Source organism: Glossina fuscipes, unplaced genomic scaffold (assembly GCF_014805625.2).
Source record: "Glossina fuscipes isolate IAEA_lab_2018 unplaced genomic scaffold, Yale_Gfus_2 1, whole genome shotgun sequence".
Classification (NCBI taxonomy): domain Eukaryota; kingdom Metazoa; phylum Arthropoda; class Insecta; order Diptera; family Glossinidae; genus Glossina; species Glossina fuscipes.
The window spans coordinates 42,362,548-42,388,308 of record NW_023998415.1 but is presented as its reverse complement, the minus strand read 5'-3'; the positions used below and the strand labels follow the sequence as shown (position 1 = coordinate 42,388,308).

General features: G+C 32.9%; 1 protein-coding gene across 1 annotated transcript; it reads left to right on the top strand.

The window, feature by feature from the left end:
- The first annotated feature begins 10,431 nt into the window (after positions 1 to 10,431).
- Positions 10,432 to 23,629, top strand: LOC119631623 (high affinity cationic amino acid transporter 1). Its single transcript, XM_038024006.1, has 6 exons — positions 10,432 to 10,473; positions 19,917 to 20,322; positions 20,410 to 20,670; positions 20,731 to 21,005; positions 21,068 to 21,305; positions 22,937 to 23,629. The coding sequence occupies exons 2-6, from the start codon at positions 19,968 to 19,970 to the stop codon at positions 23,617 to 23,619; spliced, it is 1,812 nt and encodes a 603-aa protein (XP_037879934.1). The 5' UTR covers positions 10,432 to 10,473; positions 19,917 to 19,967; the 3' UTR covers positions 23,620 to 23,629.
- The last annotated feature ends 2,132 nt before the right edge of the window (positions 23,630 to 25,761 follow it).

Genomic DNA, 25,761 nt, shown 5'->3' with positions numbered 1-25,761 from the left:
GCAATGTATGTAACCCACCCAAAAGGAAGCATCAGAGACCCTATAAAGTATATATATTCTTGATCAGTGTGATAAACTGAGTTAATTTAGCCATCTCTGTCTGTCTGTTTGTCTGTGTGGCGTTTATTATCGGCATTCTCCTGGTCGCAAAAATGGAGATATCGACTTCAAATTTTTCCCAAGCATTGGTAGTTTCTGTACGCGCACAGAATGTTTAAAACTATTTTATACACTTCTTGAGTGAACATATATTATCTGCCTAAAAATAGGTTGATTCTAAAATCAATACGGTAGACACTGCGATTACATATTTCTTAGTAATACTAGCGATATGGGTATCAAATAAAAGAACTTTCAGAGTAGAATGCGACAAGCATAGTGGCGGGTGTGCGAGGTTCGGCCGCCTCCGCCGTATATAACTTTCTTTCTTGTTTTCTTTTTTTTTTTTAATAATCACAAGAATTATATATTAATTGGTAAAGTTTGTAACACATAGGTAAAGGAAACGGGCGCCGTTCTCTGAACAAAAAAAAAGGTGACCTCAAAAAGTTCTATGGTTATTTTAGATCATATGAAACTGTGACTTATAATATGAGTGCTACCATATATGATCGCCCCATGACGCGATCAGGTATCGTACAGACGGTGAAGGTCATGTATATTAAGAAATTTGACTCAAGCTACATATAACTTCTTTCTTGTTTTTTTTTTTTTTTTTTTTTTTTTTTTTTTTTTTATAGAACAAAAATGTAAATGGTTTTTATAATACGTTTGATTGTTGAAGGAATCATGGCACCCTTTCGTGTTTATTATAATCGTTCAGATAATTACAAGAGCTTCTAATGAATTTTGAATCGCTTAGATCCATTTAGGATCAAGTTTTGTTCACATTCAATCATATCATCTGTTATTAAGCAATGGAATTGAATGGAATTGTTATACCCTACACCACTTATCGTGCAGGGTTTGTACGGACGTGTATAGCACACAGAATGGCCTAAGATAGACCAAAATTTTATTGTACCGATTAATTCAGAATCATCTTCAGAATCGACCTAAGCCTGTCTGCCCGTCTGATGTCTGTCCATGTAAATTTATATGTCGTAAATTTTAATGAAAAAAAAGAAAATCCAGCGAACGTCCATTGCTTTGTTTATTGCTTACCCTTCTTCAATGATCCATTTTCGTTTCTTTTGAATCAACTCTGAGCTATTTACATTTCTAAATGGCAATCTAAACCGGTTCTGACTTTTGCTGTCACCTAACGCGTTATTGCCGCGTATTTTATAAAAGTTCTTACAGTTTTTATTTATTTATTTTTTTGAATGACGAAAATGAAAATTAATTGACAATTTTATTAAATTAAATGTTAATCCATGGTTTTAACTTATAGTGCCCGATAATGATCTTATTCAATTTTATTGTTATCATAATTGCCGACATTTTAGACACTTTAGATTAGAAATAAATTTGAAGTTAACAGCTAAGCTCCAGTACAGTAATTTTTTTTTTTTTTTTTTTTTTGTTAATTATTTTTATATTGCTTTCTTATGACTGGGGTATATATGGCGTTTCGTCGCGCACTAAATTCGTTTGTAGTGTTGTTGTGTGAAAGAATGGACGAAAGGACGAATCTCAATTTTTTTTTCTTTTTTTGCATCTGTTTTGTATTTGTTTTTAAAGGTTTTTGGAAACGTGAGGTTGATATAAATTACGTATGGCTTACCACTGACATATTGAAAATAATTTTCATTCAAATTTGAAATCAAAAACGAAAAGAAGAAGAAGAAGATGCGATTGAAAGAAATGATGTATTTCGATTGTTTTGTTTGCACCGCATCGTATGCCGCTCGTCAGTCAGATATGTTGCGAAAGGACATACGGAGAGAAGAAGAAGAATGAAAGAATGCTCTCATTCGATTTAATTTCGTATAGTAAGATACAATTTTCCACCGATCTCTGTCCAGAAATATGAAAAAGTAGTAAAGTTTTTTATCAGCAAATATCAGACAGACAAACGTACAGATATGTTTGAACGGACGCATAAGTGTACAATTCTGAATTCGCCCAAGTTCATGGAAGCGTTCTTACTAGAAAAGATATTATTGAAATATGTGAAGAGAATAAGAAATAAACCGAGTATCGATTGGTAAGTTTTGATATACAAATCCATGAGATTCCCATTAAACCAGCGTCGATACGAGAAAATCGTTTACTCCTAAAATATTTAAATTGCTGATAATAGAGAGAAAATCTAGCAGTGCTTTTGGTGTGTGCATGTGTGTGTGTGTGTGTGTGTGTGTGTGCATGTAAACTGAATATTATTAGTCTAACTTAATATTGTTACAAGGCATATATTTTATAGATTTATCAAATCCTTCTGCCATGCGGTCAGATGAAAACGAATTACGTTATTTAAACTTATGCTTTGTTCTAATAATTTATTTATTTTTTTTTTTTGTTTTGTTTGGACGTTGTTGCAACGTCCAGAGGTAAGCGTCAGAGAACCCATAAAGCGTCTACGTTCTTAATTAGCATTAAATTCTAAAACGATTTAAGCATGTCCGTCTGCCCGCATGTCCGCCTCTCCGTCTCTCCGTCTCTCCGTTTGTGTAATGTCTGTTGTAAACTGTTGTCCTGGTCGATTTCAAATTTGACGGAAACGTTGGAGTGTTTGCACGCAGATTGGTATTGAAGGACATGCCCACAGCACCACGTAAACTGAGAACATCTCTATTTTTCAAAAGCAGTGAAAAATTGCTTTATTGCTTATTACTTATAAACTATTGCATATAAATGTATAAAAATTTGAACGTATATTCTCTATAAAGAGTACAAATTGTTGGCCAATTTCATAATATCGAATGCATCATAAACCCATGTCAACCCTACTCGTCAGTCAATCTGTCTGCTTGTCCAATTTTGTTGTATTTGTGGTAAATTTTCTCCCGCCATATTTGCAAAAGAATTTAGAATTGACCTAAGCTTTTCAAAGGACACGCCTATAATGCCCAAATTCATAGACGAGAAAAATGTTTATTTTGAAAATAGAAAAAAAGCAATTGCGCCCACTCTTTATTGTAGAGCATGAGAATTTTGTTCTTTGACTTCTTTTGTCTTCTTTTGGGGTAAATGGTGTTGAGGATCGAATTTAATTTTTTTGTCTCTTTTTTTACGTTTCAAATCGAACATGCCAACTTAGGGGAATGATAAAGTCTTATCGTTAGGATCTTCAAGGCTCTCGAATGGATGTTAAATGTTTGTTAGTTAACCTCCTCTTTCTTCTCGCTAAAGTCGGCTTAAGCCATTTGCGCCTCCAACTTCCGAAAATTGGTATATGAATAAGACGGTACATATTATGTATGGTTTTTTTTGCACGGATCAGACAAGGATTTTTTTTTTATTGTATTTCCATAGAAATGTACATCTTAATGAAGAAGAAGAAGAATCTATGTTAAAACATTTTTTTTGAAGAGAACAAATCTCGGGTTGAAGTTAATCGGTTAGAGGATTCCACCTCTCAAATATCATAAAGTGTTGCCAAATCGTATAAAAAAATGCGATTTAAAGTATAAACAATATGCGATAGATACTATTTTATTAACACACTGTACTGTACATAGATTTCGGACGCTTGCTAATCGAACTTTGTAAAAGTACGATGCGTGTTATGATTTATAAGCAAGTTGTAAACATGAAAAGATTTAAAATATAAAAGAAATACAAATTCTTTCATGCTAGTTAGTGTACAATTACCCATGAAAAGCTAGCAAATTTTCGAAAGATATGATTTCAGATATCGTATATTTTTGTAGAACGCATCGAATATTAATCGACCTTTGTATTTATCTGGCAATCAATTTGTATACAATAATCTTTGCAATTTTTCCTTCCAAACGAAGTAAGGTAGCGTGTACTGTAAAACGTATATGATTTGTGTCTCGTATTATTTGACGCGACGGTAAACTATTTTTATTTTTTTTTTAAATAAGAATTCAAAAGCGTATTATATGAGGAGTGTAAAATTTTACAAAATACCTGACATTACTATATATGTTTGAATGCTTTTCAGCCGAACAGAAACAAGACTAGATTTTTAACAGTAATAATTAAAATCGACCTTCGTTTCGTGCCTGAATTGTTTAATTAATGAACCAAATAATTCAATTCGACTTATATATATATATATATATATATATATATATAATATTCTTATTCGTTTTGTTGCTTTTCAAAATTTTACTTATAACAATTTTAAAAGTCAAACGGCATGGATTTAAAATGTCTAATCACCAGTAAATGGTAAAATTATAGTAACTTGTTGTAAATTTTTTCTTTTACATGAAAATGAAAACAAAAAAAAAAAACTTTATACTGGGCTAGGGTGCATCCATTAAATACTCTATACTTCTCCCTATAATTATTGGTATAACGATTTTTCAAAATAAAACGTGAGATGAGAAGTGGTTGGGCAAAGAAACACGACGGTGTATCGAATTTCATTAAATTTATTCATTCCTTTATTCATAGTAAAATAATCAATAATAAAATATACAAAACTATGTCTTGAGATTTAAAACGATCACTGGTTGATATGATAGCAATGGTTAATAGCTTAACGAATTGAAGGCACATGTCTCCTTTCGATTAACAAATTCATTACCTTTGTAGCGGACATTACCTTTAAATATGTGACTAGTAATGATTTTTTGGAATCAGTCCACGGACAGATGTTTCCTTGGTTAACGTGAGTACCTGTTATAATCTTTAACACACGGCATCCGATGGTATACGGGTTAATTTTGCGTAAACGCCGCCCTCCAAAGTGTCAGGCAATTCCTATAAACGAGGAGCCTGAACTGCCCTGGACAAACAAGATATATTTATTGTGTATGGCCCAATAAACTCATTCTGGAGAATCTTAAGGCCTATCTTTACCACTCTAATTATTCGCTTTACGAATGATGGAAACAGCCACCAAGATACTCTGCGAAGGGTCGTATCCAGCAGTCCGGACTCACACATTGGTTAACTGCTACGTTCAAACTGGCGATTGGACATACTAGCTTCCACCGCACTTTCTACGGTATGTCAATATGCAAGCTTTCCCCCGAACGAATTTGGCAAGCACCAATGTGCAGTTTAACTAATGCTGTCACCTCTACCCTCAGGTATTCGTGACTTTGTGAACGTGCTCCTGAGCCCCGTGGATTTTAAACTTAGGCTATAAAGCCTATAGCTTCACTTTACGCGACAGAGACAATCCAAGTTAGCCAACATCGGACTACCCATCCTCAAGATATATTTGCTTCGCGCGTGTTACAACAGTCGACGGACAATAATGAATTTTACGAAATTCATTTAAACATCAAAGTCGAAGCAATCATCATCAGGATGAGGGTAGTTAAGAAATGTAAATAACATTCGATATTTATCCCACGATATTGGGGGCGGTTTCTCTCAAGTGTCATACTATGATGGGAAAAACATTTTGTTGCCTCAAGTTATTGGCTATTAAGACGATTCTTCCTGTTTTACACTACTCAATTGCCGGAGGAGTGGAGAAAAAGGGGGGGGGGGGGGGATAAATTAAGAAAATCCACATCAATAGTTAATCGTAGATTGTCGACGGTAATCGATCTTTCATACCTTCTTAATAAGAAGTGATAAAGCGATTAATAAGCGTTTCTTATGCTTGTAAGATAGCTACAGAAAGTAATAAAAATAAAAATTTTTGAAATTTTTTTTTAGGCATTTCGTTTTATTTATTGCTACCGCGAGGTAATAAATAACGGTATATTCCATGTCGATTTAGTGCAATAAATAAGGCCTGTCAACCCTTTCGAATAAAAGTCGATTACATTCGTTATCCTCTTTGCAACATCAATCAATAAACAACATTAATCCTGTATAGCACATATATATATATATATATGTATCTAAATTCTTCATCGATATAACGCTTTCAGGTCATGTTCGCCTCTTCGTTTCTTTCGCTATTTTCCGTTCCTTTCGGAAAAGTTGCAATGGAAAGCGCTTACTTAACGCTTACTTATATTCTTAGCTCTCGATTAAGTTGAAAATAATAACAACAACAAATTAATATGATAAAATTTTCAAATATAAACAAATAAAGAAAATAAAAAATCAAAATAAAAGCTAAGAAAGAGGTAATAATTCGCTAAATGCTATTAAAAAATTATATTTTATTGATTATAGAGGGTAACACGTATTCGACCCTAAGGCAACAAAACTGTTTGAATTCTTTTTTCGTAGTTATGACATACTGTCTTCTAACAATTTTCAACTATTTCCTTATCATTATATACATTATAAACAGAATTATTTACATGCGTATATACATATACATGACCGCAGAAGAGTATCGTGCGCCCAAGCATTTATAATTATTTAAAAAAAAAAAATTATAAAACAAAAAGTAAATTAAGAATCTATGACTAGTTTGTTTATCCACCATCTCAATAAGTTTTCTTTGCTTAAGTGTGTGAATTAGCCAATGATGGAGGAGGGGGGGGGGGGGGGTGTCTATTTCCGGGCCGCAGATATTTCAAACATCTCTAATAAACGTTCGGGCGCATGTTTGCTATGGAGCTCTTTTTTTCGATCCCTGGTACCGGGTAATAAACTTCCATTGATGTATATGAGAAAAATGTATGAACAACCGTTAAAAGTCCATAGGTTTTTCTAGGCACATAAGTCGGCGAGTAGGTAAGCAAATCTTCGAATGTAATGGAGTTTACTTTGCTCGCAGCTATAATAAGTGCTGTGCCAGTAAAGAGGCACACCCACCTGACCGTCAGCAAATAGGACACATTCTCTCCCTGATGAGTCATATTAAAAGAACAAAGTTTATATACGAGATTTGTCTGCTTAGCAGAACAATGAATGATTCTTCTGATTGTTTACCAACACGAAGGTTAGGTTAGATTAAGGTTAGGTTTCTACACAGGTTAAGATAGAAGAGGAATTTACTCTTAATTTTTGCATAAAACAATTCTTTTCTTAATTTCCCTCACAGATGCTTTGAATTTGCTACAAGATGTGGAAAAAATTCATTATCTAACATAAGCGCTCCGAAAAGTATTCTACTTGTCTCAGCCGAATGTCTGCTGGAATATTATATCTAATGTCCTAACCCTTAAGGTTTCTAATTTCTCCAATAAACTCGCACATATGCTTTTAGCAATTGTTCATATTCATTAAAGTGCATAGCCAAACAAAACACATCTGCTATACTATAGCTTTATCAAGAAGATCGTACGAGCGTGAGAGCGAGGCAAAAGCTTTCAATGCTTTTGTCAACCTACCAGATTTAAGCGTAAGTGAAGAAAAAGCGGCATCGTTTTGAAGGGAATCAATGGAAGAACATTTGAAGACCGTAGGTCGATTCTATGATTCTGGGATTGCACATTAATGGTAAAATTTATTAACAAGTTTCGTAGAGCAAACAAAAAACACGTCTATAACAGGGTTCAAAATTTCGAAGCACAGATTTCTCACGGAAGACTATTGTCAATCTTTACCCATTTCGCTCGAGCTGTTTACAATATTTTTAAAATAATATTCTTTAGCGCAGGACCCTCGATAAATGCATTTTAGATCTTTTCTCTTCTAATAGACGATTGACCGAACGTTGATGTTTTCCATTCAAGCACAAGCGTCAGTCACATAAAAATCAATAGCCATAGCCCTCTAAAGGAATTTTTTTTGATTTTGGCTCACATTTGCATCGGGTGTAATGTGGCGCAGTTCGCGGGTCGCGCTTAGCGGGTCCTCTAAGTAAATGGTGCCTCGCGAGAATTGCTTGTTATAATCGCTTCCTCCCTTAACTGCAGATATCAATCGAATTAGTTCAGAGTTCATACGTTTATTCATAATTAGTAAATAGCTATGGACTTTAGGTTCTTATCCTCTTATGTGAGCGAGTAATAAAAAAAGTTTATGATTTTTAAGCGAGTATTAAATACGGGTATCAATGCGGGTCTGTTAATATGGGATATCAGTATAAATTGATAATTATTTATTTATATTGTTGAAGATGAAAAATTTTTAAAAATTTTATATGACGTCATTATTCGTTGTGTAAAAAGAGAATACAAATAATATATAAGTGAAAATTTATAGGTATATATGCCATTCATGGGTAGACATTGATCGATATGATTTCATAAAAATAAGACAAAAGATAGGAGGCAAGAAAAAAATACGTTTTAGAGAGAGAATTATTTATAATATAAGCCGTTGTCTCGTGCTTGGCAGGTGTTTTAAGACAATAAAAAAAACAAAAAATGTTTTACAAAATCAGAGAAGAAAGTCGTTAACGTATTTTTTTTTTTTTATTTTTTTTTTTCTACTCATTATGGTAGGACGGTACGGTTATACCTACCCATAACAGATATTAGAGATATATTCCCAAAATTTAAAATAAATTAACCTTACGCTTGAATAGATTTTCAGTTTAAAAAATGTATTGAAATTTTGAAAACTGTTATTATCTTTTGCGGGCATAATGACCGTGAACGTTAAACGTTTCACTTTTTTTATCTTATAAAGCATGATTCTTATTAAAATTTCTTGGCATATTAAACTTTTATTGGTTATGCCGGCTTCGTCTTTATGAAAGCAGTAAATAACGATTATCGTTAACTATTAACGTTTTTTGGGTAGAAAATTCGTGTTAATGGAGCGAAAAAATGAGATTTTAATTTCTTTCTTTTTTTTTTTTGTGCCCAAATCCCACATACGGACAAAATGACTTTGACAAGTTTAGGTGAAAGATCAACCTCTTAATATACCAATCGATTGCGAAATCATTTGCTCAATGCGTTTAAACCTGTCTATCGGTTAGTCTGCCTTGTTTTCGGATTCAATCTATGGTTAGTAACTTTTAAAATATTTTATTGAAATTTCATACACTAACACGTTTTGTATTAGGCGAATTGCCTTAGAATAGGTAAGAGTTCGGCTTATTCGACTATAATGAATTAAATTTTTTTTTTTTTTTTTTTTATTAAAATCGGGTCGTAATTGATAAGTGTAAAGCAAAGAAAGGCTATTTTCTCAAATTATTGGGCAAGCGATGTCTCCTTTTCGAATGCGATCTACACTACAACTACAACTACGTATATATGTAGCATTTTTGAGTTTTTGGTTACAGTTTCTACAATTTTAGAGAGGCTTAAATTGTGTGAATCATTGTAAACAGTTGAGTTGATTTTCGAATTGATTTTTCATAATACAAAGTTTGTTTTTTGTTATTTGTAAAACATATTTCTATTAAAAAGATCAGTACGATTGGTGCATATTAAGGATGATTGCAATGAAATCATGCCGCAAAAGAATATCATGCATTGAATTGCATTCAATTCAATGCCATGATGCATTGGAAGCGCAATTTCACGTAATGAAACATAATTTAATGTGATTAGATGCAATGCTTTCGAAATCGCTTTTTTTTTTTTTTTTTTTTTTTTTTTTTTTTTATATACTCATCATATGATGGAAGTTGTTCTGGAGTGGTGTGTATTGAAACTGTATCAAATTTGGGTAAATTTAAAGAATAGAAGAAAGAGAGAGGGGGCAGCAGAAAAAGCCTATGCTTGAATCATGTAAAAGGTGCGGCTTTTGTCGCTATCATGTTTCGCAAATGTTAATTCATTTCATATCATAATGTTTGTATCGTTGAGATTGTGATATAAAAAGTTTTAATCGTTTTTGATAAGACCGCTTAAAGTTTATATTTATATACATATATATATATATATATAACTTCTATTTAATAATAAAACAGACATAGTGTTTTAATTGGAGCGCATATTGTTTGTTATATTGTATTACATATGCAAGCGAGTAAAATAATAAAATGTCAAGATCCTCTATATTTCGTTTTAAATATTTGTTTCTTAGAATTTTTGGTCTCTCTTTCAAAACAAACGTCATTCATTCATTCATTCATTCATTCATTCATTCATTCATTCATTCGTTCGTTTACTTGTGTTTAACAACTGTTAATCATAATTAAACGAAAATCGACAAAAAAAAAAAAAATTCACGAAATCTATGTACAATCAATGTGTTGTTCCAAGCACTGCGTACCTTATTGATTTTGTAAGTTAAAGGAGTTACAATAACAAAGCGGTAACACAAAAATTTTATTATATATATATATATATTTTTTTTTTTTTTCCCAATATCAGTTAAGAAATGTGATCGTCTTAATCGTTAGGTTAAAAAAAAAAAGCTTTAATGTTAATGTTTTTTACGTTAACGTTCAGAACAAGTTTAGAGCGTGTCGCGTACGGTTTAAATTCTCTGATTTTTTATTAACTGCTACAAAATATATATATATATATACATTTATATCTATATATACATACACAAGAATATTGTTTTAATTAACATTTGAACAAATATATTTTTCTTAATCAAGGCAATATTTTTAATAACATAAAGGTAATAATATCTGAGGGTTACTTGAACGGCTTAAAATGTGTTCGTGTATATCTTTTTGCTATTGTTGAATATCCAATTCAATTATCAATTATCTCTCTATACATCTAAAAAAAAAAAAATTAAAAAAAAATTAAAAAAACAAAAAAAAAAAAATCTTTTCATGTCATATCAATATTAAAATAGCTTATAAACAATATGGAATTAAATAAGAAGTTTTAAAAGAAATAAAAGAAATATATATATATATATATATATATATATATATAAATAGAATGAATAATCACACAATCAATCAGAAATTATGTGAAGAAATAAACAAAACAAACAATTGAAAAACTTTCACAATAATAAAAACTAAAACTCCAAGCAAGCAAAACTCCAACAATTCACCTTGATACGAATCTTCGATACCTGCCTGACCTCCAAATGAAATGGATCGATTTACATTACTACTAACCATATTCTATTTGTGCGAAAATTCAATTTAACTGAACTATTGATGTCAAGTGTATTTTTATTCTTATTATTTATTTTTTTCGCGAATGCCTTCAATGCTCTTATGGGGAAACGTTATGTCCATTCTTTTTGCCTTAACACATAGACACATACACACACTCACACGTATATATATATATATATACATATCCATATGTATTCCGATTTAGAACTCGATTCTTATATATATATATATATACATATACGTGTATATATGTTTAAAAATTGAACAAGATTTTTATAACGGACAACAGAGCTAAGATAAAATTGATTTAAAATCTCAATCTGATCAAAAATATGCTTACATATATATATATAAAAATCCCATAAGATTTTCGAATCGATTTTGAAAGTAAATCTTTAATTTATCATATTAAAAAAACTTGTAATCCTTTTGGTATATCTTCTCGCTTGTAACAGAGGGCATGACAAAATGAGATGTTGAGGATCGAAGTAAGAATTCTGTTTTATTCATAGAGTGAAACTGAAATCTCAAAACCAGTTATGTATTGAATTAAAATTTTCTTTGTTTTCTAACACAACTATTTACATTTTCTCTTCATCTTAGTTAATGATATTATATGCAAAATTGTTTTATTTTAATTTTGTTTAAAAAAAAAAAATCTATTTTTCTTGGTGTGTTGTTGGGTTTGCAAAAAAAAAAAAAAATTTATTATAAAATTTCGAATGAAATTTTTTGAAGAAAACTTTCAATCGCTTCAAGAGTGGTCCGTCCCCCTGTCTCTTAGATGCGATAATCACAAAACTGATAATGCGAAATGGATCCTTGATCGAACTTCCTTGCAATTTTGATGATCTTATCGACACGCTTAATATCTATGGGGCTTACTTTTTCGTTTTGTTTCAACGACTATGTGGCGCATATCATTTTTCTGGAAAAAAAAACAAGCTATTAAAGTCTTGCATACTCTATGAAAACATCAAACTTTCGCATATAGCAGCGATACTTACTTGAATCCCGAATACCTTCACCGCACATATTATACGGACATGTGCGTGTATTAATTCGAGTTTCTTAAGTAAAACACTTGTTGATTCATGCTTATCGGGATGCCAGTAATGATTGTAAAAGTAGTCAGTGGGCGAAGAGATTCTTCTCGCAATAATTAGACAGACATATGGACACACTTTACATTTTACACAAGAGATAAAATAATGCGCAATAAGACAAACGCGAATCTGTCATAAAATTATTATAGTATTGCGTTACGTCGAAAAATTCTTGTTATTATTATTTAAACAATCATTGAAATGAATTACATTTTACACACTTGACTTATTCGATAAAAATGTACTTATAAGAGGGATGTAATAGTTGTATGTGTAACGTAATGTAAAAATAATTAAGCACAGGTACTCACATGGTTTTCCTATCCCATCACTCCAAGGTTGAGCGCACATTCGTTTTGTTTAAGCAAAAACAATAAATGCCAAAAGGAAATTTCAAAGATCCTACAAAGTGTCGATGAATTTGTGCACAAATCAAAAATATCGCCCAAGCCCCATCTAGTCCGATAGAGTCTAAGAATACATGTAGTTAATTTGTTCGCTTCGATCCCTATACCTGTCGACTCATGCCACAAACATCCGATCAGTTAAATACGATCCTGCGAAGAGCGTAAGAAGTTAAAGATACGCCATTCGCCGAAAAGGTTCGCTTAATTTGGCTATTATTCCTTTTTCGTGAGTGGTTAGCGAGTTAAATTCTCTTCTTCTCAACATCTATAATTTTTGCTTTCTTACGTGACGGATACTAAAAATTTATTGCAATGGTTTGCGATTATCAATCGAGAAAGAGCACCGATTACAGATGAAAGCGGTACATAGTTAATCTATAATGACCTTTTTTTTTTTGTATTAGTTGACGCTTACTTATTGACGTTCAAACCCGCCTATAATAGGCCTATTATAATAGATGACAATATCTACCATAGGTGCAATAATACAAAATGTTCTGAAAAAAAGCGAAAAATCCGGAACTAGACTAGTAGGAAAGGAACACATACCACACTCACACTTTCATCTTAGTACTTATTTAAGTATCTGAACTCACTTTTATTGGCGAAAATTAAAAGCTTATGTTTTTAAGTGAGATAAGAGCATCTATTGCAACTGTTGTAACTCCCTAAGAAGGAAATTATAAGCTATTATAACTCTTAACTGAAATGATTTGGCCAAAGAGCAACTAACTCGAGGAATCAACGACTTGTTATTGGGAAGTGATCTACTAAAACAAGAGAAATTAAAAAGCTTCTTCGCCCTCTCTGCCTGCCTCTGGATAATATTGTAAAGATTAAATAGAAGTCTAACATTAATAATATTAACGAAGGAATATAATCGGGGCCATATTCGTACCGCCTCAAGGAGAATGTATATCCAATTACACGATCATATAATAATCTTTCTTTAGGTTTCAAGTTTCCTTGGAACTATAAACTTTTAGGGCGCATATTATTAGTGGCAGACAGACCTTAGAAGCCTAAAACTTTCTAAATGAGAAATTTTGAAAGTTTCGCATGCGATAATTGGGAAAAAAGTCCCGCGCTATATATATAAAAAAAATTCAATCACGATATCTAGTAAAAAAAGGATGCGATATTTTATAAAAGTTTGCATGCGACATTTTTAATTAATTACAGAGCAAATGCTAGCGCTAATGCACAAACTAATACTGATTTTAATATCAAATCTAAATAAAGTGTCGGCATAGTGAAATATCGAGATGATGACACAGTAGGGAGTATAGAGAATATTAAAAAAAAATAATAATAATAAACTACGCATAGTTAAGTAATTTCGTTACACTTTTTTTCACTGTGATCGTTTAGCCAGTATCTCAAACGTAGAAAACTACGTTAGTTAGACAAAGTCGAAAAGTTTTAAAGTTGGATAAATATTTTAAACTTGAAATTTAATTTCATTCCTTTATGCATTTGCAGATTCCTTTTTTTAAAACGTCATTTTGCATAAATTCTCTGTAAAACTATCACATCATTGTAATAGCGAAACGGTCACGCCATTAACCTTTGTTTTTTCACATATTTATTAAAATCTATAGAACAAAAATAGATAAACAGGTAAGAACATGCAGCCGGGCGAGGTCAACCATAGATACAACTAAACGACATTGTCTAACACAATTTTTATATTTATTATAGAACACAAAAATTATATCTTGTTTATATATGTAAAGTTATATTTATCATGTGCGTATTTCAGGGGAAGCGGGCCCAAAACCTAATGTAGGACAAGTTTAATCTTTATATAGGGGCAACATCCAAAAATAGGCGTAGATGGTCTGAACTTCAGTTTTCACTATATGAGATGTGGTTCAAAAATTGCCCCAGGCTGGTCAAAGTTTTCATACTAATTTAGAATGTCGAAACACTACTACTTAGCCGCTTTTGCGGAGAAATTTGGAAAATTACAATTTTTATCATAAAAGTGGACCGATACGAACCAGTTCGTCCTTGGGCGAAAATAGGTCACTGTACCAAATTCCATCAAAATATATCGAAAATTGCGCCCGATAGCTTTAACACAAATTTACATGGACAGACACCAGAGGGACAGACAGACTTAGATCTATTCTAAAGATAATTCTAAATCGATCGGTGGATTCATCTTAAGCCCTACTGCATGTTACATACGACCGCACTAAGTTAATGTACACTGTATCACAAGTGGTGTAGTGGTATAAAAGGTTATTATAGTTGCAAAATAAATAAAGTATAATGTAAAAATTATTATTATTATTATTATTAGTATTATTATAAATTTAGCCAGAGAATAAATTCTAAGACTAAACTCTTAAAAGCACTAGCATCTAAGGCTATCGGCTTTTATTAAAAACTCTACCGCACTTGAGGTTTGAACCCACGACCATTGGGTTGCTAGTCGACATTCTTGCCCACACGGCCACTCAAGCGGATTTATGTAAAAATTAATTGAAAGGTGCCTTTTAAAGCCCATCTGAACTACAATTTGGTAACCACTTATAGCGATGAACAAATTTTAAAACAATTGTAGACTATTATCCATAATTTTTGTCTTAATTATATGAATCTGGTGAATAGTTGTAAGGAATTTAGCAAACTTTGGATGAAGGATAATCCGCCTGAATAGCCGAAAGCGAGGAATCTCGACTAGCAAGTCAATGGTCGTGGGTTCGAAACTCAAGTGCGATAGAGTTTTTAATAAAAGCCGATAGCGTTAGATGCTAGTGCTTTTAAGAGTTTAGTCTTGGAATTTATTTATCTGGCGAAATTAATAATAATAATAATAATAATGGATGAAGGATAAGCGAAATCTTATTGTACGATATTACAAGAATGTTGTTCATTCGGTCCGCCCAATCCAAGTTTCTATTTGCAAACATTTTATTGAATGATTTTATTTCTTTATTCATTTATTCAGCTAGAAATGAAAATTATGAACCGATATAAAATATCTTAGAATGAAAGAATGATGAGGGGAGTAAAGTAATAGTTGTCACTATAGATCTCAACTAAATAAGCTACGGCTAAGGAAATGAGCAGCAATAGCAATTGGAAATAGTTCAGTGAACGGAACGAAAGGGATACGTGCATATCCAGCAAGCGTATAACTGAAATAAGCAAACAGTCGTTGACTTATGTAAAGCGTACGAGCAAGTAAAAGTATTTTTTTATTGATAAAACTGCAACGTATCCCGGAAATAGCAAATCCTGACGGCATGCATAGTATTCAGTGACAGATTAAACCTACAAAGCATAACATTGCACACTATATAAAGGCAGCCGAAAAGGGTTCTCAAGTTGATAACTTGCACGGCAGTGACACAGTCCAGCAAATATATTAAATGACGAGATGACGAGAGGTGCAAATGTTATAACTTTGATCAATTTTACAATAAATACAACTCCTTATACCTAACGGGCAGACTAATGAGCATTAACCTATTTTCATAAGGCGGTAATTCTCAATGAGTATATTGCACTCTAAGCCCCTAGATCAAAAAGTAGAAAGTCTCGTTTTATCGATCAATATATCAAGCAAGTTAATATCCAGACTAGTGATGAATATATCAAAATTGACAACAAACAAGAGCAATACATATAACTGTAAGGTTCGTATTATTCCTTTGACTTTAATATGGAAATTGAATTGACTTTGTATAAGGGATAACTCTCAAGTCGTCACTTTTTCTCTTCATGAAATATTATAACAATAACGTAGTCTTAGGCGGCTTAGTGCTTATCAAAGTCAACTTTATTTTCGATCTTTTGCAATAAATAAGATAATTGAATTATTTACATGCGAATAAATTGTGGAAACCTAAATAATTTAACGACAATGATAGTAAAAAGAAATGACAAACAACACAAAATTAAAACAATGCAATTAAATGTAACGATAATAACAGTTATTAGTAAATAATCAAATGAGAAGATGGCAAAAAAAAAAAGAGGAAAAATTAACAAAACAAGTATACAATGTGTGTGTAATATATATATAATATATAGGATAAATAGTCAGCAACGAGAATCGTATAACTAAAACTAAACATTATTACTCAACATTTGAACGTGTAGTTTACGAGCTCAAGCGGATCAATCTCTCGGCTTAGTCTTTAGTCATTGAATTGTTCCTGCAGGTTGCGTATTTCAGACAATTGCGGCATTTTCATATTTTCATTGATCGACGTCTAAAGATGATAGCGAGTTGTTCTCTTTTTTGCAAACATTTTTCCTTTTTCTCATATCTTTAATTATTAGGTGTTTGCAAAAATTGTGATCACTTTTTTTGACTTGAAAAATGCATTTATTGAAAAAATTTGACCAAAACGTATATTAATCAAAATATTTTCCATAATTTTTTACTAACATGGCGATATTATGTCGGAAGAACTTATATTTTGGGTTTTGCAGCGATCCATCCAACGACCCATATTCTCATTTCTACAACTTTGCCCCAGCCGAACCATGCTGCACCGATCTGAACGAGTAGTAATCAGGAGACGTCATGTCTGATGAGTGCACTGGATAAGGCAGAACTTCCTTTTCGACTTGCAACAGTGTACTCTGGGCAACTCTTGCGACAAGTGGCTAAAAAATCGCATTTTCAGTCAATACGTTTCGCTACGTTGAACCGAAAACCGAACGGCATCACCTCTAAGCCACTGAACGTGTTCGTTGAGTTTCGGCAACAGATTTGTGCAAATAAACAACGAAAGTAATGAGTCTGAAAGAAGAAGAATTTAGTACGCTCCATGAGTAGCATAGGCGCGCCCTGAATAAATCGATAATATTTAATGGGAAACTGTTATTTTATGTAGAGAAAGGTGAAAACCATCAAGTTCAACCATATTATGTTAAGTGGTATTTTCCATATTTTTGTCCTTTTTTACCTATAGAAGTCGCTGATCAAAATTTTCGCAAACACCGAATTTTTTTTGTTTTCATTGCATAATATTCCTTAAACCTTTTACCTCAATCCCGGTGACAGATTGTTGATGTTGCTGAAACCTCATATCTATAGTGAGCTGTGTGTAGCTTCTCAAGCAATTGTTCCAACCGGCTTTTCCTCGTTTCCCAGGCATGTGAAGCTTCTTCAAATTTTGTAGCCTGTTCATGTTGCTTTTCTTTATAACATTTCATATTGATACGATATTTTTCGTGATAGCGGTAAATTCACCTTGACATATATATAAACTACTACGTTAACAACATTCTCGAAGTTTTTCATCCAATTTCTCACAGTTGCATAGTTTTATCAGCAGGAATCGTTATGATTTCTTTGTCATGCATAGCACCCCAATATGATGATAATTAACGTCGACGTTTATCGTGAACACTGGAATTTTTTCTTTCGCATCAGAAACACTTACTTTCGATTGACATACGTTTCGATCGAGACTAATATTGCCTTCAAAGTTGTGTCGATTACTGTGCGGCTAATTTGAAGCCTTGGAATCTATTGAGGTATTTTGCCTAGATAGTGTTTAGCAACGTTATAAACAACATTTTTCTTTCCCACGCGTAAAAGTCATCTCTTGATGATCATAACCTGTCAACTTGTTGTCAAGCAATTGCTTGTAATGCTGCCCCTCATAGCTCAAAGCCTCATTGCATCAACCTGATTCTTTAGATGCCGCGTCAAGTTTATCCTGCAGCCAAAGTGTCGCAAAGTGTATGCTTATAAATTGGATTGTTCAGGCATTTCGCGCAGTTTTTTTTGCTTCAATTGATCAATCGGTCGAGACTTCTTTCATAGTTGCTTTGCATTTATTGAACGGGTTTTCTACTATGACGCAAAGTTTCTTTTCCTTTATTTGCTCAATTTTATTGTAAAAATTTCAAGTCGCTCTCCGATCGATTTCTTTAAACAGTTGTCGAGTTACAATCGAAATTTTTTTTCGCTGATCACAGTTTTCCTGCGCTCAGTGTCCTGTGCAATCGTTTTTTTTTTGCTTGTTTGTACATCTTCCTCTCTCTCTCTCTCTTTCTCTCTCTCTCTCTAAAGAGTTTTTCTCTTCTTCTAATTCTTTTAATTTTTACTTTAAAGCGCAGAGTTTTCGCTTCACATCTTCTAATTGCTTGCGGTTTTCTCTGATTGTTTGGTTTGTGTGATTATGTGTTTTCTCGGTCTTTTACTTCCTTGCACGCATCCTTTAATGCTTGGCATTGCTTTTCCAAATCACAGAAAACGTTTCTTCTTCAAGCAAAGCTAGTTTTTGTTTTTTTTTTTGAACTTTTTTTTTTCTTATTGGTCGAAAGACTCAGCTTCCAGCCGCGTCATATTGATCTTCTAACGCGATCTTTAGTTAGTTTTTCTTCCAAATATTTCTTCCCTTTCGTAAGTAAATCGATTTCTACTTTTAGCAAATGATTACATTTTCGACTTGAACTCATTTAGTTGTTCATCCCGTTTTCATTCCTCTGAGTTCTTCAGCTACTCGAGTTAGACCTTAAATTTGTTCTTATCGGTGAAAAAATTCTTGGATTAAATTATTATTGTTTTATTCGTTGCATTTTTTCTTCAATAACTTGGAAGAGCTTTTATTCCGCCGCTAGCTTTTCTTGGTGCAAAAATTTGTTTTGTTTTACTCGCGAGAGTCTTTCCCTTCTAAAGACTTCACGAATGTCATCTGTGAAAAATTTTTCATTCATATTTCTCTTTCCTTCCGCAATGAAGTCCATTTTCTCACTGAAAATTGTTGGTTGTTTTTTTCTATTTGCGTCAGCCGCGTTTACAAGCTTCTCGTTCTCTCGTCTTTTTTTCTATTTGCAGCTCTAACTCTGCTTCAAGTTTTTCACTTCTGCAAACTTAAATAACGATTCGAAAATTTTACTTTCGAATTCAGTATAGTAATCTTTATGCCCTGTTGGCAGACTAGTTCCAAATGTCGAGCGAAATTGTCGCATAAAGCAATAAAAAGTAAAGTCGTAAGGCAAGACTTTGGAAGCATGTACTCTTGCATATATATAATAGACATCGTCCGAAACGCCTCCCGACCTGAGATCAAGAGATGTTAATTGCAGCGTAACCTCATCCTTGTACAGACATCTATTATAAGAATATATATAAATTATTCATGAAGATGTAGTTTATCTCTCAGTTAGAAATATGCTAGAATAGAGACATACATATGTAGAACATTGTAAGAGCTTAGATGTTTGAATCTGTCCGTACGTCGGTCCTTCCTTTCATTTGTTACTGATGTATTAAATTTTCCAAAATTTTGGATGGAGAGTTGATGGAATTTATATATATATATATATATATATATATATATATAAAGTTGATGGAATACATATATACATTATTTAGTTTATATTTGCATTACTTGTTTCGCACTCTATTGCCAATGTATGGCATTATTTGTATATTATATGAAATATATTGCAAAACATGATAAAAATTTATTTTTGGTGAATTTCTTACAGTTAAAAATATTAAACAAAAGAATATTATAATTAACACTTGCCAGCCGTAAGATGAATAATTTATGGAATGCCTTGACACGGCGAAAAACAGATGATGTCATTGAGTGTGAATCAAAATTGGCGCGTGTTTTAAATGTATTTGATTTAACGGCATTGGGTGTGGGAAGCACTTTGGGCTTGGGTGTCTATGTGCTGGCTGGTGCAGTCGCCTATGATAAAGCTGGTCCAGCAGTTACTCTATCATTCTTTATAGCGGCCGTAGCCTCCGCATTCGCAGGCATATGCTATGCTGAATTTGCCGCAAGAGTACCCAAGGCAGGTAGTGCCTACGTTTATAGTTATGTAACGGTTGGGGAATTTGTGGCCTTCACGATTGGTTGGAATTTGATTTTAGAGTATGTCATCGGTGAGTAGCATTTTTCGAATTTTGTTTGTCGATTAATATCGAGAGTTCTGATTTTACTCAAGTTTTTCCTTTTTTTAATCATTTCAGGTACGGCTTCTGTGGCTAGCGGCCTTAGCGGTTATTTTGATTCTTTATTGGGTAAAAAGATGTCCAATGCCCTAGGCAGCGCTCTGCCAATAAACGTTGGTTTCCTGGGTGCATATCCTGACTTTTTGGCATTTGCCATGGTCTTGCTGTTAACGGCTTTATTGGCCTTTGGTGTTAAAGAGTCAAGTTTTTTAAATAACATTTTCACAAGCGTTAATTTAATAACAATTTGCATTGTGCTTATAGCTGGCAGCATAAATGGTAAGTTTAAAGAAAACATCAAAATTCTTGGTGAAATGAAATTAATAAAATATAATATAGCGGATCCTAATAACTGGTTCATACCAGTTGATAAAGTTCCTGAAGGTTTCGGTAAAGGCGGTTTCATGCCTTACGGTTTCGCTGGCGTTATGGCGGGAGCGGCAAAATGTTTTTACGGTTTTGTTGGTTTCGATTGTATCGCGACGACTGGCGAAGAGGCCATTAATCCTAAACGTAATATTCCTTTAGCCATAGTCATCTCCTTGATTATCATATTCTTATCTTATTTCGGTGTTTCCACGGTCCTAACGATGATGTTGCCTTATTATGACCAGGTATGAGAGTTTTACAAATTTTTGAAATACCAAATAAAAAAAACGATTTTAGTTAATTTTAGGATCCTAATGCACCCTTTCCTACGGCTTTTGAAAGCATAAATTGGAATACCGTTAAATGGATTGTTACCCTCGGCGCAGTGTTCGCTTTATGTACCAGCTTATTGGGCGCGATGTTTCCCTTGCCTCGTGTACTCTACGCCATGGCTAACGACGGCATTATATTTAAGAAATTATCCGCAGTAAATAATCGCACGCAAACGCCATTAATTGCGACCATAGTGTCCGGTGTATTTGCTTGTAAGTATAGTAAAGTAAATCGAATGGGTGGCGGTAAAGATTGAAAAATTTCACTCGCTATATAGATTAAAAATATCATAGCGGCTTAACAGTAAATCCTATTATTCCTGGTCTCTTTTCGCCTGTTCGCCTTAAGTATTAGTAATGAGTTTAATAAGTGAATCCTGACAGTGACGTGCAATAAAAGTAAAGCAAATTCGTTCAAAGATAGATGACTGCGTTAGCTGGTCGGCTTCATCGCATTTGTTAGGCCAATGAAATCATTTTGAACACGGCAAGGTACCTAATCTTAACCTTGGAAAGTGTTCAACGTATAAATGCTTGAGAGAAATTTCGAAACGATTTTATGTGTAAGTCGGAAACCGCGGAGAGTATATAGCATACAATTAGAAGTCGTTTTATTACGAGTTATAGCCAGAGATGACTTAACACTTGAAAACCACCACCAGCGAGTTTTTACTCCTGCCCCTTCAGTGCTGATGCACTGCGACTAGGCACTCGATCCGTTGAAAAACAGAAATACAGATATTTTAGATAAGTCACCCCTTCGCCGAAGACGATAACTTGCCGCTTCACATTGTCTTCGATTCGGTGTTCAAGTGTTAATTATGTCAGGGAGCGTTCGGTCGAAGTATTTTCGGGCATCTTACGCTTAAGCACAGACATCTGCAGGTTGTAACCGGCAGACCAAAATATTTCGAAACTTTTGGGTCCGTTTTTTTTTTTAGCTTATTTTAGTTTGCTATCTCTAGCAGCGAGCATCTTTCGCTTATTCTAAAATTATACTACCGCGCTAAGTCTTAACTTGTAGCACGAACGGACGTAACAAATCTCTCGTACGCTATCTACAACTATAATTTCCGAGACTTTCACGTATGGAAAGTTTCTGGCAAAGTTTCTCCTCCGATGGTTATCAAGCAAATCAAAACATTTTAACACTCATAGAAGTGTCTTCGAACTATTCTTGGTCTGGTTCTTCTCTGTTTTGATATTCATTCCGATCTCTTTTGAAATTTCAAAGCATTTAATTAGCAATAGAATAGATTGCAGTCACAAATTATGCGCTTTACATATTTAAAAAAAAAAATGCGTTTTGGTCCAAATAGATGACTACCCCGGTAAAATCAGTGGCAGTGCAAAAAACTGAGGACAATATTGTGATGGTTCCAATCAAGTACCGTACGCATTGTGTCTGCGATCAGTTTCATAGTGTACCGTATTCTCAGCGATATCATCATTTTGATAAAAATCTCTTGAAATCATACCGATCGAGATAAGTGTTTTCATCGCAAAGTCACTAACTACAAAGATGGAGCGTCGCTTTTAAGGTTATGTGTATCGCTGATTTTGCGGTTATACTCCAAAAAAGTTAAGTTAGTTGCATGTACAGTTCAGAAGTCGGCGAATTTTGCACATATTCCCTAAGCACACATTATGGTTAGGATAAATTATTGCCCATTGTTCCGCAGATTTTCATTTATTTTCATTTGATCATGTGAGACTTGAACTTTTGTTGCACTTTTTGTAACTTTTCCAGCAATTGAAATTTTTATACCGAGAATATTCTAACAAAAAAAAAAAAAGTAAAATTGATTCTTATAAGAATATATTTTATCTCTTTCTAATTTTAGCTATTATGGCCTTAATTTTTGATCTGAATCAATTAATTGATATGATGAGTATCGGAACACTGTTGGCTTACACCATTGTGGCTATTTGCGTTTTAGTGTTACGCTATGAAGACGATTTAAAAGCCGAAAGCGAAGAAATTGTAGTCGTAACTGCGTCGACTATATTTAGACAGCTATTCAATTTCAATTCATATCGGCGACCGAATATTTTAAGTTCATCGATAACAAAAGTTAGTATTGTATTGTTTGCCGTTGTTTGCATCGTTTGGTGCAGTTTAGATAAAGTTTACGAATTTGGTAGTATGCCTAGTATCATATCATTAAGTATTCTTACCGTTATACTCATATTAATAATGATAATAATCGCAATGCAACCAATTTCCACTATCGAGTTAACGTTTAAGGTACCACTTGTGCCCGTAATACCATGCCTAAGCGTGTTTGCGAATTTATATTTAATGTTTCAATTGGACGTTTTCACTTGGATACGTTTCCTAATATGGATTGCCTTAGGCTATATGGCATATTTCATGTATGGCATATGGCATTCAACACAAATTCAAAGAAATCGAAATCATATCGAGGCGGCTATGAAATTGCAACATCAATACACTAATCACGCCTTCGAATCGGATGCAAAAACGAATGAATTTAATAAAAATAGCGTAGTCGAGAAAATTTGAAAAAAAAAAACAATAGGCGATAATCGTAAAGGATGTAAATAAAGAATAAGTTAAAAAAAAAAAAAGAAAAAAAAAGAGAGCAAATAATAACGGACAAAAATTTTGGAAAATTTTTATTTGGTTAGGTTTTTGTCTTTGCTCACGCGCGCGACAATTGCGTAAATTAAGTAAAACCAAGAATTAAGAAAAAATTTGCTCTTTCCTCATCACAACCAAGTCGTGAAATTTGAAAGAAAAAAATAAGAAAAAAAAAAAAAAAAAAACATGAAATTATGGAGTATTTACCATTTTGAAGCATTTCTAAATAATAACTATGTTGGCATTGTTTATCGTTTATGGCTTACAACGACAATCTGGCGCCAAAAAATAAAAAAAAATAAATAAATTCCTTCACTTATTTATTTATATTTTAAAATAATATATCAAAGCAGAGAAAGTAATTTAAAAGGAAATGGCTTTTATGTAAAAATTTTTACAACAAAACAAATATTTCAAGAATTTAGTTTCGCTTATATATCCGAGTCTACCGATTTGTAATCAATGGTTACGAACGTAACCTCAATCTTTTATTTATTTTTTTTTTGTTTTGTTTTGTTAAAGCAGCAAATATTCGCATAGTCAAGGACAAAAATGAATTTGCATTAATATTCATAGGCATTTGTTTACACAAACACACACACACACGCACACACACACACGCACACATACGCAGGCATTTTCAATCGTTATTTTGTTTTAAAATGACTGAAATATTCGAAAGGGAGGAGGATGGGAAGAAAAAGAGAAAACAACAACAAATGTATTTTTTAAATAAGTTTGACAAAAATTTATAATTTATTTTCTTAATTCGAAATTTAAATTTAAAAAATTTTCATTACATTCCTTAAAAGTTCTAAATTAAAAAATTTTCTATCTATCTATCTAATGACAACAATTGGCAAAGCCCTGCGCTCCGAATGTACTTAACTCTGCAATCAGCATAACATAATTAAAATCCAACTGTTAAGTTCTTTAAAAAATTTTCCACAACTGCTTGATTAAAAAAAAAAAAAATCATTATTTACTTTTTTTTTTGTTTTAATTCTATTTACGCTTAGAATGATATACATTTTCAGTTTTTTGTTTTTTGTTTTTTGTTTTTGGTTTTTTGTTTTTATATATGCATTAAGTCTTGATTTTACCATTTTGTGATATTTGTAAATTTTATTATTATGTTATTATTGTTATTGGATTAAGATTGCACGCAAATATTGTTTTACTTTTGCTTAAAACCTAACTTTAACATTTATAATTATTATCGAAACGGAAAATCGATAAATTAATAAAGTGAATGATTGCGTTAATTAGCTTAAAGGAGCGAACAAAACAAACTTATTCATTCATAATAATGGATCAAATGGATCAATGGTTAGTCAGGGATAAAAGCAAATTAATAAAATTTCGAATACTTAATTCGAAATGTTAAGAATTAACTTTGAGATCCGGATCCAGATGCGGATGTAGTATCACTTAAATCAATAGCTAGTTTGTAAATATAGTCAGTCACCTTGTCAATGGCCCTTAGCACTCTCTTAAAGAGAGAGAGAGAGAGAGAGAGAGAGAGAGAGAGAGAGAGAGAGAGAAGAATCTTAAGTTATTTTATTCAACAGGATCAAGCAGTCAGGGAATATGCCTTAAGCGAGCCATAGGTCATTGTAAAGGGAGCGGCCGCAGCATCGTGGTTACATGTCCAATCGATAAATGTTATGCCTTTATCGACTTGGCAATCACTATAGCCGCGATCATGCTTTAACGAACGGAAATTTGGACCCATAACTCCTGACTTGACGATAGTCGCGATTTTTACCTACGCGACTACTCCGGTAGGGAAAATTTCGAAACGAAAAGTTCACTATTAGCAAATTTTTAGTTCTATTAGTAGCACTATACGCAGCTCTTGCGCTAAGCTATGACTGCGAGAATTTCGCGGATGACGGGAATCTTCTGATTAATAGCTTTAAATGATAATAAGAAGAAAATTCAGCATGGATAGGGAAGGGTGAGGGAGAGGGGGGGGGATGAATGATTTTTATGCGTTTATGCCGCATAAAAAAAATATCATAACTTTTGAATTGTATTGCGGAAACTATCACTTTTTTTTTT

Bases quoted from the DNA above. Each gene is read 5' to 3' on its own strand.
- LOC119631623 (XM_038024006.1), top strand. From the start codon at position 19,968: ATGAATAATTTATGGAATGCCTTGACACGGCGAAAAACAGATGATGTC. The intron at 20,671-20,730 runs GTAAGTTTAAAG...AATATAATATAG, and splicing joins TATAGCTGGCAGCATAAATG to CGGATCCTAATAACTGGTTC. The intron at 21,306-22,936 runs GTAAGTATAGTA...TTCTAATTTTAG, and splicing joins AGTGTCCGGTGTATTTGCTT to CTATTATGGCCTTAATTTTT.